General features: G+C 36.6%; 1 protein-coding gene across 1 annotated transcript; it reads left to right on the top strand.

Annotated features, from left to right (window-relative positions):
- The first annotated feature begins 7,881 nt into the window (after positions 1–7,881).
- On the top strand, positions 7,882–8,598 carry LOC140144918 (uncharacterized). Its single transcript, XM_072166714.1, has one exon. The coding sequence runs from the start codon at positions 7,882–7,884 to the stop codon at positions 8,596–8,598; it is 717 nt and encodes a 238-aa protein (XP_072022815.1).
- The last annotated feature ends 9,089 nt before the right edge of the window (positions 8,599–17,687 follow it).

Below are 17,687 nucleotides of genomic sequence, written 5' to 3'. Positions count from 1 at the left end.
TGTGAACGTTTGGCTTTGTTGCTATTAATGGTGGGTGATTTTTTTTTAAATTTGACTGGGTATAATAAGAAATCCGCTCACCATTATCTTTTTCATGAGTGAGAGAAAAGGGGAGGGAGAGAGAGGGAGAGAGGTGGGGGGGGGGAGAATGATGGGAGTGAGATAGCCGAAGATAATGAGAAACATTGAACTATAGTCCATATATCTACCTCGAGTCACTGGCACTAGCTTTGAAGTTCAGCCTGTTCTGCGTTAGCTTGGCTTTAATTGGTGCGTGTACATCAGTTTTATGCGCGCGACGAACACTAAGCCAATGCAGCACACGCTGAACTTCAAAGCTAGTGCCGATGATTCGAGGTAGATATAATAGACTATAGTGTTTGCGAAGATCATTTGTGGAATGTCTAGGGTGTGCGCTCTTGAAGCAGCAAAGTCCCTGAATTGTTGTTTAATGGTTTGTGGAATGATGTGGGGCCGTAGTGGTCAGCAACAACCTGTAAAGTGTGCTGAGGCTTGTGGATCAACGTCTAGGCGTTATGCCTATGCGTAGCGCACTATAAATCACTGCGCTTTTTTTTATTTCCACCAACCTGAGTTCCTGATCTTAGTCTGAAAGAAACGTTCTCTTGAAAAACAGTCTTTGAGAATTAAAATGGAAAGCATATGTAGGCATACTTTACTACAGTAACTGATAGCTTACGCAAAATATTGCTGAACCCCGCGCCGGCACACTTCCAAAGAAACTAACAGCCCGTAAGATCACTGCTTCCGAGATTCTATCCTGCTTGTTACTGCGTATTTTTTCCCTTGGATATGTGTGCGCCACTGCGTTATTTACGCGTACGGTGGCGTACGGGGCGACGTTACCAACGCATTCGTAGACGCTCGTTAGCTTTTAAAAACGGTCAATAAATGGTGTGTTTTTTTTCATTTTGTGCAGCCAATTCTTGACCGATTTCAACCAAATACGGTGATACGTTTTTGTGTGAACCTTTGCCCTTTGTTACCAATTAATGTTGATAATAAGTTTCCTTTGTGTGAGAGCGTAGGTTATGTTACTCCCACTTATATAATCTTCCTTTATGTTTAGATTAATAAAGATGGACAAATGAACACACTCCCTCCATACACCCCACCTATCCACAACATTTCCCTAATAATAGTAGATGAAAACTATTTATATAACTCATACAAAGATTCTTGTTATTTAATTGGCTAATCACTTTATTGATTATTTTTGCTATTTTTAGCGGTCAATTGCAGATAGTCAGTTTTCCATTGCACTAACGCGGAGCTACCATAGCAACGCGGTATATAGCGCGCGGGTTCCACCTCGACTCGCCAATTATCGGTGTGGGTGTTGCTTCTAAAATAAATATATGTTAGATTTGTAACTTGCTTCTTTTTCCTGGTGATTTATAAAATTAAGTAATTTATATATGAGTTATATAAAACAAGTATTGAATGTTTTTTATTCGTTCAATGGAAAGAATATTTTCATTCGGTGAAATATGAACTGTTCCATTCAACTCGGAAAAATCTCGTTGAATGGAACAGTCCATATTTTACCTCATGAAAATATTCTCACCATTGAACTCATAAACATTCAATATTTGTAGTTAAATTGATACTTTTTTAATTTTGGTTAATGTAAAAAAGTGATGTATTTAACTTACATAATTTATTATACGAGTAATGATATACCGTATCTTACACACATACCCAAATATATTAAAATCAAAGAATAAATAGGATGTTCGAAATTATTTCGTTCCAAATAAAATAGCTAGTTTTAAAGTATGTAAAGCTACCATTATGTAAACTACTCTTCTATATTATTTCCAAGCATGCATTAAATCTGAATATTTTTGTATACATAACAGCTTTTGATGCTCTCATCATACCTACACTTTAGCACGCATAACAACATCAATATTTATTAAATATGTTAAAAGAATATCATATTGGCATATTACTGTACTTAAATGTCAATTAGAATTAATTGAATATTTGAATTTCAAATTTTAAGCACATTGGGACTCACTAATGACAGTTTTAAAGTGTATTTTTTTCTTTTTATTTAAACCTTCTAATAGACCATATATATTTATGAATATAAAAAAACATAATCAACACCGTTAAGCGTATAGCATTCTTGTCAAAGTTGTCAAATGAAGAGAGTGGTTGCGAAACATTAAGCAGCTGAAATTGCTTTTATCTTTGGAAATGAGCTATAGTTTACATGGCGTTGTATAATTATGTAGCGTACTACTGTATCTTTTAAAATGTTGCGAACAAAATACGGTAGCTCAATTATTAAAAGTTAACTTCGCTAATATTGAATTCTACACACTTTAGTATAAAGAGAAAGAAAGAAAAGAAAACATGCCCCAAGCACATGAACAAACATGCTTCTAAAGTTAAAATATACAATTTCGTAAACATACAGAGAAAAGATAGAGATAAAAAGAGTGAAAAGGGAAATAAAAGAGAAGAGAGAAAACCATAAAATGGATACAATAAAACCCACGCTTATAATTCCGTTACCACGACAGTTTGTATGAAATAACAAATGAATTCGATGAACCATCAGTTAAACCATATACGATCTATTTGACCTATTTACTGAAACAAATAAAGATTCAACCTCGTCCCAGACAAGTTCTATTATTTAGTATTATTTTAGAACATATTTCAGATTTAAGTTAAATGATGAACTTAGCAAAATAACTTAACATGAAATTAAAAAAAGTTAGAGTGAACCAAACGGTAAGAGCATTAAGCGATGCGTGTTGTAGCAATCATATCAAATATCATCTTCACAAATATACACCAAATGTATTCTAAACTCAAACCATATAACTAGTCCACAAGTCAGAGGGGAGATATAATACATGTAACCCAAGTCTAATAGTTGAATATTGAACAAAAAACATAGTTGTCATAATATACAAAACAACAGAGGTAACATTACGATTTCTTTGCCGCATTACATTTTTCTTAAGCGTGAAAACAGTGTGGGGAGAAGAGAGGGGTAGAGAGAGGGGAGAAGGAGAGGGGGGAAGAGGGAGGGAGAGCGTGATAAAAAGTGTGAGAGAGAGAGAGAGAGAGGGGGGAGGGGGGGGAGAGAAATCAAGAGAAATGGGCGAAGGAGAGAGATTAGAAAGTGTTGAAACCAGTATACCACCTGGTCATCATTAAATACCTGTTCCGTGATTTGCTCATCCGGCGGATCGTAAAAATCATTAAAATTCAGATTTTGGAACCTTTGTTAGTGTCGTACGTAGCTAGGGTTGGGAAGGGTGACCGGCTTGCCAACACTGGGAAAAGTTTGGAGAAAAGATTTGCCAGGACAATAGAAAAAGAGAGAAAAGATGGGGGGAAAGTAGACAGGGAAGTAAAGGAAATAACGGGAAAGGAGAGAAAAGTAAGAGAGGAAATGGAAAGAAGGGGCTAAAAGAGAAAGGAAGCAAGATAAAAAAAAAGAATAAAAAAGAGAACTAAAATGTAACAAAAATAAAAGGGATGACTTAAAGAGGGAAAAGGAAGGAAAGATGAAAAAGAGGAAAAGAAGACAACTTTAGTGAAAACAATACCGTTTAGCGTACTGATAGCAAATATTCAAGTAATGGAAAGAGTGAAAGAAAGCGGAAGCAATTAAAGAATATGAACAAGAAGGAAGGAAGACCAGGTATGGGAGGTGAAGATGTCGTTAGAAATGGTGAAAGAAAGAGAGAAAATGGAAATCGATAGGACAAAATGGAGAAAGGGAAGAGAAAGGAAGCAAAGAAGAAAAAGCCAATGAAGAAAGAACATGAATAAAATCATAAGAAACGGAAGCCTGACGAGGAAAAGAGACATGAAACTCCAAAAAGGGGCAAGGAGAAGTAATATAGGCCAACTGAAGACAAATGTGATCCACCATATCAAAGGGTATAGCATATTGACATACACACTGAAAATAAAAACCAGCCAGGCACATGCATGACTAAATTAGCTTAAGGTATTTGTGGTCGCAGCAGCCAAAACATTTTCATTATCTAAATCAATTATTGAAAAATAACACTTGATGTTTTGCAAAAGTTCATTCTACAAATCGTATACTTTAAAAAAAGGGGAAGGAGAGAAAAGAGGGAAGAAAAAGGGAAGGAGAAGAAAAAAAGGGGAAAAAGAGGGAAGAAGAGAAAGGGAAAGAAGAAAAGAAAAAGAGGGAAGAAAAAAGAGGGAAGAAAAAAAGGGAAGGAGAAGAGAAAAGAAAGTAAGAGGGACGAAGATTACTTGATTTATTGTTGTTAAATACGTTATGTACATTTTACAAAAGTGTTGTTGTTTCAGCCCTCTTTACAACATAACTCAAGAACCTCAGGACCTACAACCACTCGCAATATGCTGTGAAAAACCATATCGCAACAGTTTAAAATAGTTTGGTTAGTCCCGGTACTTCAAACCAGCCGAGCGAGCTGACTAGATTTGATTATCAGGAAAAACTAGTCGAGCGTGCTTGACTATTTTAAAATCGGCGCTAGACTGGCTTCTGTATTGTATACAAACAAACACCAGAACCCGTGAATTTAGAGCTAGCAGACGGCCACCTTCACTATCTGTCAACCATGCGGTCTCAATTTCACTCAATTTGAACCGATTTCGGCAATATGTCATCGTTTACAAGAAAATAACTTCGGCTATCTAGTACTTCTAGTATACATATACTTGAATCTTGGGATGAATTCACTCATGTATGCACGTGCATGTGTGCATCTATCTAGCTCCAAACGGAAATTCTGACAAAACTAAAATCTTTCTTTAGCGAACTATATTAGTTTGAAACGAAATGCTAAAAAGGTAACTCAACAAAAAGCCCCTCAGGCGAAGTACAGGCCTGTAAAAATGTTACAATAAAAGACAAATAAATTTCATGCCTAATTTCAACACCAGGATTTTTTAAAGGTATTTCCAAGAAATATGGTTTAATCTGACATTACTGAAACAAATAACAATTATTGTTTTTTATTTGGCCGAGAAATTCAATTTCAAAGCAAAAGGGTGAGTCTCAGAAATGTGTTGATTTCAACATGTATCGATCGACTTCCAGCACAACTATGCATAACAATAGAGAGTGGTCCGTAGCGTTCTGCGTGATTTAAGGAAATACAATAAGCATGATAAGGAAATAAAATATTGAACACGACAGTCCAAGGACGATATTGAACAAGGATGATATTCATAATAAGAATATTTTAATACAATTTCTAAAAATAAAACAACTGAAAATGTATTCGTTCACCGTAATAAGTTCATAATCCCAAAAGTAGTATGCTAATGATCAAGTGCACCCCTTTTCTGTATTTTTTTAATGTTTCTATACAAATTGGGTAAAAGATCAAATTTCTGCTCACGAAATCTCCCCCGCGTAGGACAAGTTTAATAAGAATGATCAGGTTGTAGATTTATAGTCTTTTTTGGAAATCTGATACAGATTGACAGAATAAAAACAAAGGGAGAATAAAATAAAATATTGATATCCTTTCTTTCGGTGACTTCTCGAATTATCACTTGCAATTTGCAAGAGTATAATCACAAGTTACACTTGATATCATAAGGTTGGAATAAGGTGTTATTGTCCTTGCTTTCTAAGATATTTATGAGTGCCTGGTACATACGTCTGGCCTATATCTCTTAAACTTAGTTAGATTTGTATAAGTACTGCTACCGACACGTTTGTGAAAGTTGTCATTCATCCAGGTATAGGCCTATTAAATATTAAATTGGAATCAACTGGACTCACTTTTATTTTGAGAGGCTACTGTATCGCACCTTATCCTAGGTGCATCTTTAGCCGTCTGATCATCAGACGGCCTGAAGATGTACCTATTAGGTCCGTGTATATGACCGGCCAATTGTTTTTCGTTTTCGTTTTCAACCAAAACAAAAAACAAACAAAAAGCCCACTATGAACGGTTCTTCATTTTTATAACAAGGCATACAAAACAAAACAAAAACGGTTAGTACCTGGATTCAATCGTGGGCTTTTTTGTTTGTTGATGTTGTTTTTTGTTTTTGTTTTTGGGTGTTTTTTTTTGTTGGGTTTTTTTTGGGGGGGGTGTTTGTTTTTGGGTGTTTTTAGTTGGTTAGCCGATCATATATACGGACCATTGAGCAGCTTGGAATTTCGATAACGTTCATAATCTAGAAAATGGTCGGTATTACAAAACAGAATTTAGATTTATGTAGGACTGAATTATTTTGAAATAGAGATTTGATATTGGAATGCAGGAATATAAATCGTTTTATGTTCAGGGTTCGAGAAGACAAAGGTTGACTTGCAGATTTGCTCACTGCGTGTAGGCAAGACATTCAAATAGTAGCAATAGTAGCTGAAAATAATAAAAAGGGTAAATTTACATTATTAACTATAAAAAAACCATTCTTGATATTATTTGAGGATATAATATCTTCTTTACAGTGTAATGACTCAATATATTTATGAGATTATTTTTAATACAGAGTGTAAATCAAATCAACAATGTATTTGTTTAGACGAGGTAGCCCACTAGGGAGGACGGGTTAGTGTAGTGGTCTGAGTTCAATTCCCTACGTTTTTGCCACATATGAGTTTGGTTGATGATTCATTTCGCCAATTTATTTGACCTAAACATTCAATTTCGAGTGTTGAGAGCCAGAAAGCCTCAACTCCCAATCACCTGCTCCCGAAAAATGAGCATAAAGTCGACAGGGCACTATAGCAAATACAGTCCATTAATCATGAAAAAATTCAATAGACAACAAAAGACATTGTGGAGGAAATATTGATTTTTGAAGACCGAAGCAAGGAGTCAACTTTATGCTCATTTTGTGAGAGCTGGTCAAAGTGAGTTACGGCTTTCTGATTCTGAACCCTGATTATTGTGGTCTGGTTACGACAAGCACGGAGAGCCGACCATTTTTGAGTAGTCGAGACCCGTACATCCCCTCCCCACGCACTCACACATTTCGAAAATCTGCGTAAGCCACTGGGAGGGGGAGAGGGGGAAACAGATAAATGGAAGGAGAGGAGATGAAAATGGATACAATAAACTACTTATTATTCGCCAAAACACACTTTTAATTCCGTTACGGTGACATAAGTAAAGTAAAATTTGGTTACATGGAATAACAAATAAATTCGATATAATATGCACCATCATTTAAACGATACATTTGTCGCTTTCGTGCTGATCTAGTTGACCTATTTCCTGAAACAAAGGCCGTCTAAAGATTCAACTTCGACCCAGAAAGTTGAAGAGAACTTCCATTATTTAGTATTTTGAACATATAGTGGCAATCTAAAATTCAAGATTTAAATGATGAATCTAACAAAAGAACTTAAGAAGAAAGAAAAAGAAAAGAAAGAGCGCACCAACAAGTAAGAGCATTAAGCGGTGCGTTTTGTAGCAATCATATCAAATATCATCTACACAAATACACACTAAATGTATTCTAAACTCAAACCATATAACTGGTCCACAAGTCATAGGGGAGATATAATACATGTAACCCAAGTCTCATAGCTGAATATTTACTTTAAATAAAAGCGTATTTGGCATAATATATATAACGAAGAGGTAAAATCAAGATATACCGCATGAATCACATTTTACAGAGTGTAGATGAATTACCAGACCGGGTCGAGAAATTGCCTTTTAAGGTTTTTTTGGTCACTGCCGAATGTTCAAGTATCTGCAAGTCCAAATGGACCCTGGCATGCAGTAGCATAAAGTTGTAAAGCGCCATAAACGTCGTATTTGGCAGAAATTGAAAAAAAATTACAGGAAGTCAAAACCAGTGACAATCACTATCAACTGGAAGAAACTCAGAGAGGAAGACACCTGTCAAGAAATAGAAATGGAGATGGCACAGAAAATGTGTGACAATCTTTCAGACCGGAAAGTTAAAGCAGAGGAGGAGTGGAACTTGTTCAGAACCTCACTAAAAGATACGCTGAACGCAAAGTGCGGGATAAAGAAGGCAGGAAAAGGTCACAAGAAAGTAACCGCATGGTGGAATGACACAGTGATGGAAGCCATCAAAGTAAAGAAGAAACTCTTTAAGCAGTGGTCCAGAACAAAGTCTCAGAGTGATTATGACAAGTATAAAGAAGAAAAGAATGTAAGAAAGTCGCCGTCAAAACGGCTAAGAATGCATCTTGGCAGTAATATAGAGGAAAACCTAGCAGAGAAATGTGATAATTCACCCAGCGAATTCTACAAGGCAGTGAAAGCTGTAAGACAAAGGGATGAACCTTTTGACCCCACATCACTGATAAATGATGAAGCTGGAAACCCACTCACTGACCAAGAAGACATAAATAACAGATGGGATGAATATTTTGATGGTCTCCTCAGCTTTGGGGATGGTCAACCTGACTCCCAGGAACCCTTCAATCCAGATTTTCCTTATGAAGAGGAGTCCTCTATCTTGGAAGATGAAGTTCGACCTGTTGTGAAAGAAAGTGCAAAACATAAAGCAGCAGGTACTGACGACATAACAACAGAAGCCATCCAAGCATGTGGAGATGTTGGACTAGAGTCTTCAATGGGAGGAGAGAGCAGCACCAGATGACTGGTAAAGGCGATAGTGATTCCTATCTGGAAAAAGAAAGGAAGCAAGAGAGATTGTGAAAAATACAGGGGCATCTCCTTGCTGAGTCACGCCGGCAAGATGTTTGCAAAGATCATAGAAAGAAGAATTCGACCAACACACCTTTGTTCCATAACCATTAAGGTATAGGACATTTTTTTTTTTTGCTATAGCCCCCGAATGAAATGTATTTAATTATGTTTGTACTCACTCAGATAGCATTGTGTGTGCATTTTACATCCGAACTAAGTGCTATTCTTTTTTATGGGCATTTTAGTGTCTAAAATGGCCCAAAATGAGGGTTTTTCAATATTGCCGTCCATTTCTAATCTTCACCCCCATAGACTTTACATGTAAAATAAAAAGGCTCATAACATTTAATAGCACCTAGTTCGGATGTAAAATTCACACAAAATGCTTTTTGAGTGATTACAAAGATAATTAAATACTTTTCATGCGGGGGCTATGTGGAATTTTTTTAATGTATTCCTTGTACAATGAAATTTCACAATAAAATGTCCATTGGAAACAAAGGTGCCCAGTGGAGCTGCAACTAAGTGAAACACAATTTGGCTTTAGAAAATACAGGGGATGTACAGATGCCATTTTTGCGCTACGACAGTTTGCGAAAAGTGTATCGAGTTCAACCAAAGGTCAACTGCTAGATAATGTCAGAGCTCTATATAAAGACAGCAAATGCATGATGAGAACCAGAAGTGGGCAGTCAAAGTGGTTCCCAGTAACATCAGGGGTACGTCAAGGCTGTGTGCTGTCGCCACTGCTCTTCTTGATTTATATGGACAAGATCGCCAAGGAAGCAAATCCAACTAGTGGAGAAATAAATGAGCTTCTCTTTGCAGATGACCAGAGCCTCATCCACAAGGACTCTGCAGGACTTCAATATCATACCAAAAAACTAAATGCAGCATGTGAGAAATATGGCATGAAAGTCAGCATTGCCAGAGACTATGGTGGTTAGTAGAGTACCCAAGGATATTGACATCACCATTAACAACAGCAAGTTAAAACAGGCAAAGGAGTTTAAGTACTTGGGAAGTATCTTTTCTGAGGATGGACGTATCACCAGAGAAATAGAGACACGATGTCAAAAGGCCAATAATCTACCAACTAGGCCCGCTTCTTACACATCCTGCAATACCGATGGATACAAAAGCAACTCCCAACTCTCTGCTACCAGTGCTCAACAAAACACCAACCCAAAAGCTCATCACCTGTGAAATGAGATGCCTAAGAAGAGCAGGAATGCGGATATCAGAAAGATGGTGGGCACCACACCAATCACAGAATATGTTGCAAAACAACAAGTTCGATGGTTCGGTCACCTTATGCGAATCGCCCTTAGCCAATCTGCAGCAAGAACATATAACAGCAAAACAACAGGAACTAGGGCTAGAGGAAGACCAATGAAGAGGTGTGCAGATGAGGTAAAGGAAGTGCTCGCAAGACATGGGATTACCATGAGTGAGGCTACCCGACTCGTCCAGGAAGGAAAGTTACATTTCCCCACGACGCTATGAAAGGCAAAAGTGGTGGATAAAAGTAAATGTAAAGTAAGAAAACAATATATATCGACCGATCAACCCATGTGTTAGCACCTAAAAACTATTTTAAGCCTTATTGGCCTGCAAGCCATATCATCGATAACTTTTCGTTTCTTTTGATGTGATTTTTGTGAATATATAATATTTGATTTTTATGGTAAATATTTAAGGTCAAGTTCAAGTAACGAAAGCTGTGGATCAAAATTAAAGCATCATTATATTTCTGATTCTGGAAACAAAATACGGCACTCCAATTCGATCATCGAGAGTATAGAACAATAATGTAAATCCTAATTCACAGTAAAGTGATAAAATTTGTCAAAAACTAGTAACATATTTTTACAATACTGTATGTTGAAGAAATACAGCGTTTCTTAACTCTTTGTGGATCTTTTGCAACGCGTCATCATGGTTTCGCAACGCGTTGCCGTAATGCGTTATGAGCATAACGGTACAGTGGAATATTTCTTTAAATGATAAGAAATAACTAGATTTACTACAGCGAAAAAAAACAGCTTTTGAGTCATACGCTAGAGCATGTAAATATTCTAGCTACTGTATATTATATCTTTGGTCACCAGTGAGATCAGCTTTGCGTGAAAAGTCTGTTCAAAAAACACCACGAAATCTAGAGGCGATCTACCAATATGTTTCCGTTTCTTTTATAGATGTCCATTATTGGAATAACTGATATTATGACGATTTCGTGTAAATCTAGGCTTTACTATTCTTGTCTGGCCCTTTATAGAGCAAATCTAGGACTGTGCTGCCACGTGTCTATTTCGCAAGAATTGTTTCAGTTGGTACATTATGATGCCTTAGAATAATTATACATTTTTCTTAACAGAGATTGAACCCGAGGCTAGACCAGAGGCGAATACATGAAATACTGCGTCATTCTGATTGCCCTTCTCCTTCACTACCTCCTAAAAACTCTGCCCCTTAATTGAAACTTACAACAAAGTCTTCAAGCTATACAGTATTTCAATCACGATGCACAACATGTTGTTCCTGATCTCTGTGGGTACTGTCAATAGTACAACGGTTTCAAAAACACACCCACGAGATTTTCTTTCTTCCGTATTCATGCCCGGGACTCGAACCACTTGAGCACCCCAGAAGCTTATATAGCTAAACTATTTTATCACTATTGATTACGTCATAGAAAGTGTTTTAAACAATTGAAATTACTTTTGAGTGTTTCCAAGAAATCGGACTGTGGAATATAGAAATATGATACTGCGACGTATGTGTGTGTGTGTACTGTAATTTCACAATACTCTGTAGATACGTAAACTCTTTGCACCCCGGATTTGCACATGGTTCAAATGCAGACTACAGTTCAAATAATACCACAAATATCATATCATTCCAAGTTCTACAAATAAATGAAAATATAACAAGTTCTTGTGTGGTAGTAGTCAGTAACAAGAATAATATGAAATTTGCTTGAAAATTTATTGATGGCTTTTTCAGCCATTTTAGCGCGCAAAATGTTAACTACTCGTCAATACGTATCTGTAGTTGTGCAAACACTGGTTGAAGTTGTTTGTCCAATAACACAGGTTTTTGGTGACTCTTGTACTTTATTCCCTACTTAAAGGTGTCATTAATAATATTTGTCAAACGAGATGTATTTGTAACGGATCATATATTTAGATAAATATTAGGAGTTTGTATGTTAATTCACAAAATGACGTTGATTCGAGTCACTTTTGTTTGTTGCTTCTTTTGAATATGTTTTTGCTGCATATTGTTTTCAGTATGGCATAAAAACAAGGCCAGATAGAGATAAGGTGTATGTGAACAAAAGAACCAGCTCATGAGTTTTAGTCCTATGAAAAGTAAGTAACAACAAACAGTAGTATAAATCTTTTTAGATTCGATTCAGAGTTGCAGTGGCGAGGTACTTTTTTCGCAGGGGGCAAATTGTCCTTGACCTGAGAAATAACTCCACCAGGACAGTACACTAAATCGTAAGCGGTTCGGGGTTTTTTTTACATCATTAGTCTATATACGACACTGAGGGCTATATCAATAGCACAGAGAACCTATTCTTGAGAGGGCACTCTATTCACGTGGTTTCTTTTCCAACGCTAAAATATCACGAATTTTGGTGGTTTGCAAATGAAAAGTGTCCTCACTATCGATTGATTACGTAACTGTTATGAATAATTTATTAGGTTTTTCAATGCAATCGCCTCGACCCATTAATACATATTATCTGTATTATCAAAGTGCTTGGAATAGCAATCCGGTGAGTTCACTGAACTACGCCCTAATACTGATGGAGTTTTAATGGCGTTAATCCTCTCCATACACAGATGAACAAATACAATAGATGAATGTCAACACGTATGACCTCCTATGTGACATGTTATATGTGATGTACAAAAACCTGAATATCATAAAGATCAGTATTCGTTTGTGCATATGAACTGCACGTTTACGTTGCTAAATATTACTCATTATATATTATGACAAATATTGGTATTATGACAATACGGTATATACATTGTATATAAAACGACTAATAGATCCTGCTATCATGGCGTCAGGTCAATGTTCATCATATCCCGTATGTTTCTCAAAATTCACTCATATTTGAGACAAATTGCTGTGCCCATTTAATAGGTGCACAAGTAGATCCGTGTTGTTTTTAATTTTCATTTCTTTTTAATGAAAGAATTAAGGTTTTCCATTGCACGGGGCCACAAGGGTGATACTAATTTTAATGCTATATTTTCAAAACGAATACGTGTTCCCGGTTGGCTCTATAGCGATTTCACAGAAAAGGTATTTCTAGTACAATGCAGCGTCGGACTCTAGCTGAGAGCGTAGCCTAAGTCATTATAGACTCCAATAATGGCTCTCCATACACAAATGAACAAACACAAAGGGGGTAGTCTCCTCCGTGGCCAGCTTGATTTCGATGGAGCGAAACCATATTGGCTGCGGAGGAGACGGGTAATTTTGCCATGCAAATGAGCTGAGTGTCGTAGCCCTGTCAATAGCGTAGCCAGCGGGGGGGCAGAGTGCCTCCCTGGCAAAAAATGAAAGAAAAAAGGTGCCCCTGTGACAAAAAATGAAAGAGAAAATCAGGAGGGCAAAGGAAAAGAAAAGGGGCAAGGAGACAAAATTCAGCCCGATCATGGGCCAAAATAGTGTAAAATAATGCGTGTAAAACTAATGCGCGCACATTGTATTGATAAAGCCCTTTCCATCCTGATAAAGGGCAAAAATAGTGTAAAATACCAAATGTTTGCGCGCTACTCGCACACATCGTTCCAATAAAGCCTTTTTGGGAAGCTCGAAGATATACAGTCTCTATGTATTGTATGATGCAACTATAATTTTTTTCGTCTGTGCCCCAAAACATTTATTTTGCCCCCCACCCCATCCCGTCCAAAAAAGCTGGCTACGCCCCTGACCTATATCAATGTATCTTGTTATTGTCTTCCCTCTACGGCAGACATGTTATAAAACCAATAATAACATTTGGTCATATATCCTTGTTGATTGTGAGACAAACCCAGACTGTCTCTAAACTTCTAACGGTCGGTGTTACGTTATTTTTGCCATCAAAGATGTACTGATATATTTTGTTTTGCAACAGCTTTACTTGTATTTGACAATGGATTTCATTTCAGATCAGCTGTTGGTCTAAACAAAATCTATGCTAATGTCAAGGTTGGTGTAATTTAGTTGAGGTTAAACTCCAGATTTGGTATCGACCAATGAACCAAAGTATAAACAGCAAACGATCTGCTTCATTCAGTGGCGGTGGAAGCATTAGAATTTAGACGAGCACAATTGTTCTGGTTTTGCAAGGCCCTTTTTTGCGTGTGCAAAAAAAAAAAAATCAATTTCAGATTATTTTAGCCCCAATTGAATGTGTGTTTTGGTATTTGATTGACCAATGTGCGTGAAATGCGCATAATTTGGCAATTTTATCCTATTTGGGCCCATGACACGGTGTTTTTCGTGCTATAAAGGAAGATGCATAGGGCAATTATAGCGTGAGGTCATTGGACAACCAGGAATCCGCGCAATTGATTTTGTACCGCTACCGTAAGTTTACGCGTAACCAAAACTGGCTGGGGAGGAGACTATATGTCTCTTTCAGAAAACTGTCGGAGAACTATTTGGATGTTCATTGGAGTATGTAAATCGCGACCTTCAATACGAAAAGTCTCAGGCATAACAAACGGCAGTTCTGTGGGCCATGGAAATTGGTTATTTGCCAATGCCTACCGTCGTTTTATCTTTTCTGTTTCTGTTTCTGTTTCAGTTTTCGTGTTTTGGATCTCATTGTTATTTTGAAGTTTTAGCATGGTACGTGTGCATGGTACGTGTACGTTTTATTCTAGTCTTTTGTTGCCTACAGAAAAGTTGAACGAAGATAATTTCTGTTTTCGGTTTCGGGAGTTATGTTAATTTTTGACATGCAAATGTGAGATGAGAGGGTTGGTGCTTATCTAGACAAAAGAAATGTCTAAATTTTACGGTCGTAAATTCGCGATAAATTGTACGGCTTTAATTGACTTGTGTTGGGTGTATAGGTACTTCCGCCTAGGCGGGAGTGGCTCATGAATATAGCCCAGCGTAGAAATATACATTAATCACTTGTAATCAGTGTTGCCAAGAATTACGTATACTTGTTCGTGCTATCGCGCAAAAATCGGTCATATGATTATGTGGAGATGAAACGGGGAATTATTTTCGTCCCAAATACACCTTAAAACTTGGTAATATGCCACACCAAAGAAGTGCGTTGAAGTGAAACTAATTGGATTTCTTTCATTGGAATTGGTAAACTGATAATTGCTTCAGGCAAAATTGCCAGACTCAAATCTATTTTAAATGCATATTATTTGTCATTCATTGACCACTAAAAACACCGGTCTTCCACACACTGTGGGTGTTCCATAATATTGTCTTATCCAGCCTTTATTAACAACAGGCATCCACCTCTATTGAAATAAGCTGATTAGTACTTCAAACTTAACAATGAATTCAAGGAACAGATCAACTCACATAATCCCTTCCGTTTTCGTTTCTGAACAATAAAGCTCCCGAAACAGAGAAGAAACAGAGAAGATAAAACGACAGCTAGTTAAATGAGAGACATGAGTAAGATTGTCCACTTTTAGCACCAGTCTTGCATATAATTGACTTATCCAACCTTTATTCAGTATCGAAGTTACGTAATGTTACTATGTCAACGGGATCACGCGCTAGAGTAATGAACCACGATCGAAATGATCACCACATAAAGTATATGGCACTCGAAGGCATACCAAAGTAGCGTGATCCGGTAACCAAGAGAATTACGTAACCACTTCGATGCTGAATTGACAGACATAAGTGTGATTGACAGCACCTATTATTACCTCTTGAAATGATAAGCATGATGCACCAAACGTAACAATGAAGTCAAATTACACACTCACTTAATCCCTTGCGTTTTCGTTTCTAAACAATAGAGCTCCCGAAACAGAAAAGATAAAAAAAGACCCTAAATATAAAATACATGACAATGCTTGTATATTCATGAGACTATTTTAATACGATTCCTAAATATAAAACAACTGAACATATAAACGCTCACTGTAATAAATCAGAATCCCAGAAGAATTGCACACCTGTATTTTTTACATCAAGCGATTTGCATGTTTCTATACAAATTGGGTTAAAGATCATATTTCTGTTGTACGGAATCTCCCCCGCGTAGAACATGTTTAATAGAATGATCAGGTTGAAATTTATAGTCTTTTTTTGGAAATCTGATACAGATTGACAGAATAAAAACAAAGGGAGAATAAAATAAAATATTGATATCCTTTCTTTCGGTGACTTCTCGAATTATCACTTGCAATTTGCAAGAGTATAATCACCTTTACACTTGATATCATAAGGTTGGAATAAGGTGTTATTGTCGTTGCTTTCTAAGATATTTATGAGTGCCTGATACATACGTCTCGCCTTTATCTCTTTAACTTAGTTAGATTTGTATGAATACTTACCGATATTGCTATTTTTCAAAGGCAGAATTTTCAAAATGCACCGATTCAATCACGTCTTGTCTCAAATTACTCCTCTAGACAAATGAAATAAGAAAACAATTTGTTTGAGAAATGTATAACCTCGGATGCGGATGAAATCATGGGTCAAATGTTATGCATGTACATATCATATTTCTATTGGACTTTAGCTGCATTAAATCTGAAGGGGCATAACAATACAAATTGCACCAGAATATAATATAAATAAATAAAGTATGTGCTTATTTCTTATGTTAAGAGGAGTAATTTGTGGACTATTCCATAGTCGAATTTTGATAAAAAATATGTAATTATTAATTCCGTTGAACTCAAAATTATACTGATGTTTATTAAAATTAAAATGTTAAATAGTAAAATGGTCATAAAGAGTTTATATAATATTTATACATTTCTCAAACAATTAGATGATTAGAGACAATAAAATTTATTGAATGCAACATATCTTGCATAATTATAATGGCTCACTTCAATACTGAACAATTCTGATTTTGGAATCTACCAGTTTATTGATCGCGAAAGCCCGAGTAAAAAATCCACTTGGGAAGCTAACAAACAAAGGGAGTACGGTGACTGAAAATATCAGATGTGAAAATCTATATATCAATTGCACACAAATTAATACAAATCAGCGTTTTATGCTTTTTTGTATTAAAAAATGCAATAGCAAGAGTATGCAAAATGGGCAAGTGGACTACGGAGAAGTCTAAGTAATTTGAGACCAGTTTCGATGAAATTTTGACCTGTGTGTATGGCATCTTTGACATTTGACCTATTCGACATTATAACTGAACTAAGCACCGTAGAAAAATATGACTATTTACCTAGCTGGGGGTTTTTCAACCCCCCGAGCTAGGTACTGTTTTGCTATCCGATCTTTCTTCTTCTTCTTTCTGGCAATAAATTTCAAAATGCTTCTCCTCCTACATGTTACACCCTACAATTACGTAATTTGCACATATGTATCGACTATGTCCAGTGCCCATAGGGTCTAAACAGAATTGGGGTCAATGCTCATTAAATGGGCATTTCTGGTATTTAACCAAATATTTAACTCAAAATGCTTCTTCTGCCACATATTAAATAGCACAATGACGTAATTTGCATATATGCATCGGCTATACCACACGCCTATAACTTGTACACAGAATTAGGGTCAAAGGTCATTAAGGGGGTAAAATCTTACAATTGCATTATCTGGACATCTGTAAGGGGTATGGGGCTCAAACTCAGTTACAATAAATCTCATGACCAGGGGAACATTTTGCGGGGTCAGGTCAAAGGTCATGCAGAGGTCAAATCTTATAATTTTATTTTCTGAAGGTGTATGGGGCTCAAACTCAGTGACAATAAATCTCATAACCAGGGGAACATTTGCAGGGGTCAGGTCAAAGGTCATGCAGAGGTCAAATGTTTGAAATGTATTTTCTGGACATGTGTAAGGGGT

This window comes from Amphiura filiformis, unplaced genomic scaffold, assembly GCF_039555335.1.
Source record: "Amphiura filiformis unplaced genomic scaffold, Afil_fr2py scaffold_98, whole genome shotgun sequence".
NCBI lineage: Eukaryota > Metazoa > Echinodermata > Ophiuroidea > Amphilepidida > Amphiuridae > Amphiura > Amphiura filiformis.
The sequence above is the reverse complement of the archived record's forward strand: the minus strand, read 5'-3'. Positions and strand labels throughout refer to the sequence as shown.

Bases quoted from the DNA above. Each gene is read 5' to 3' on its own strand.
- LOC140144918 (XM_072166714.1), top strand. From the start codon at position 7,882: ATGGAGATGGCACAGAAAATGTGTGACAATCTTTCAGACCGGAAAGTT.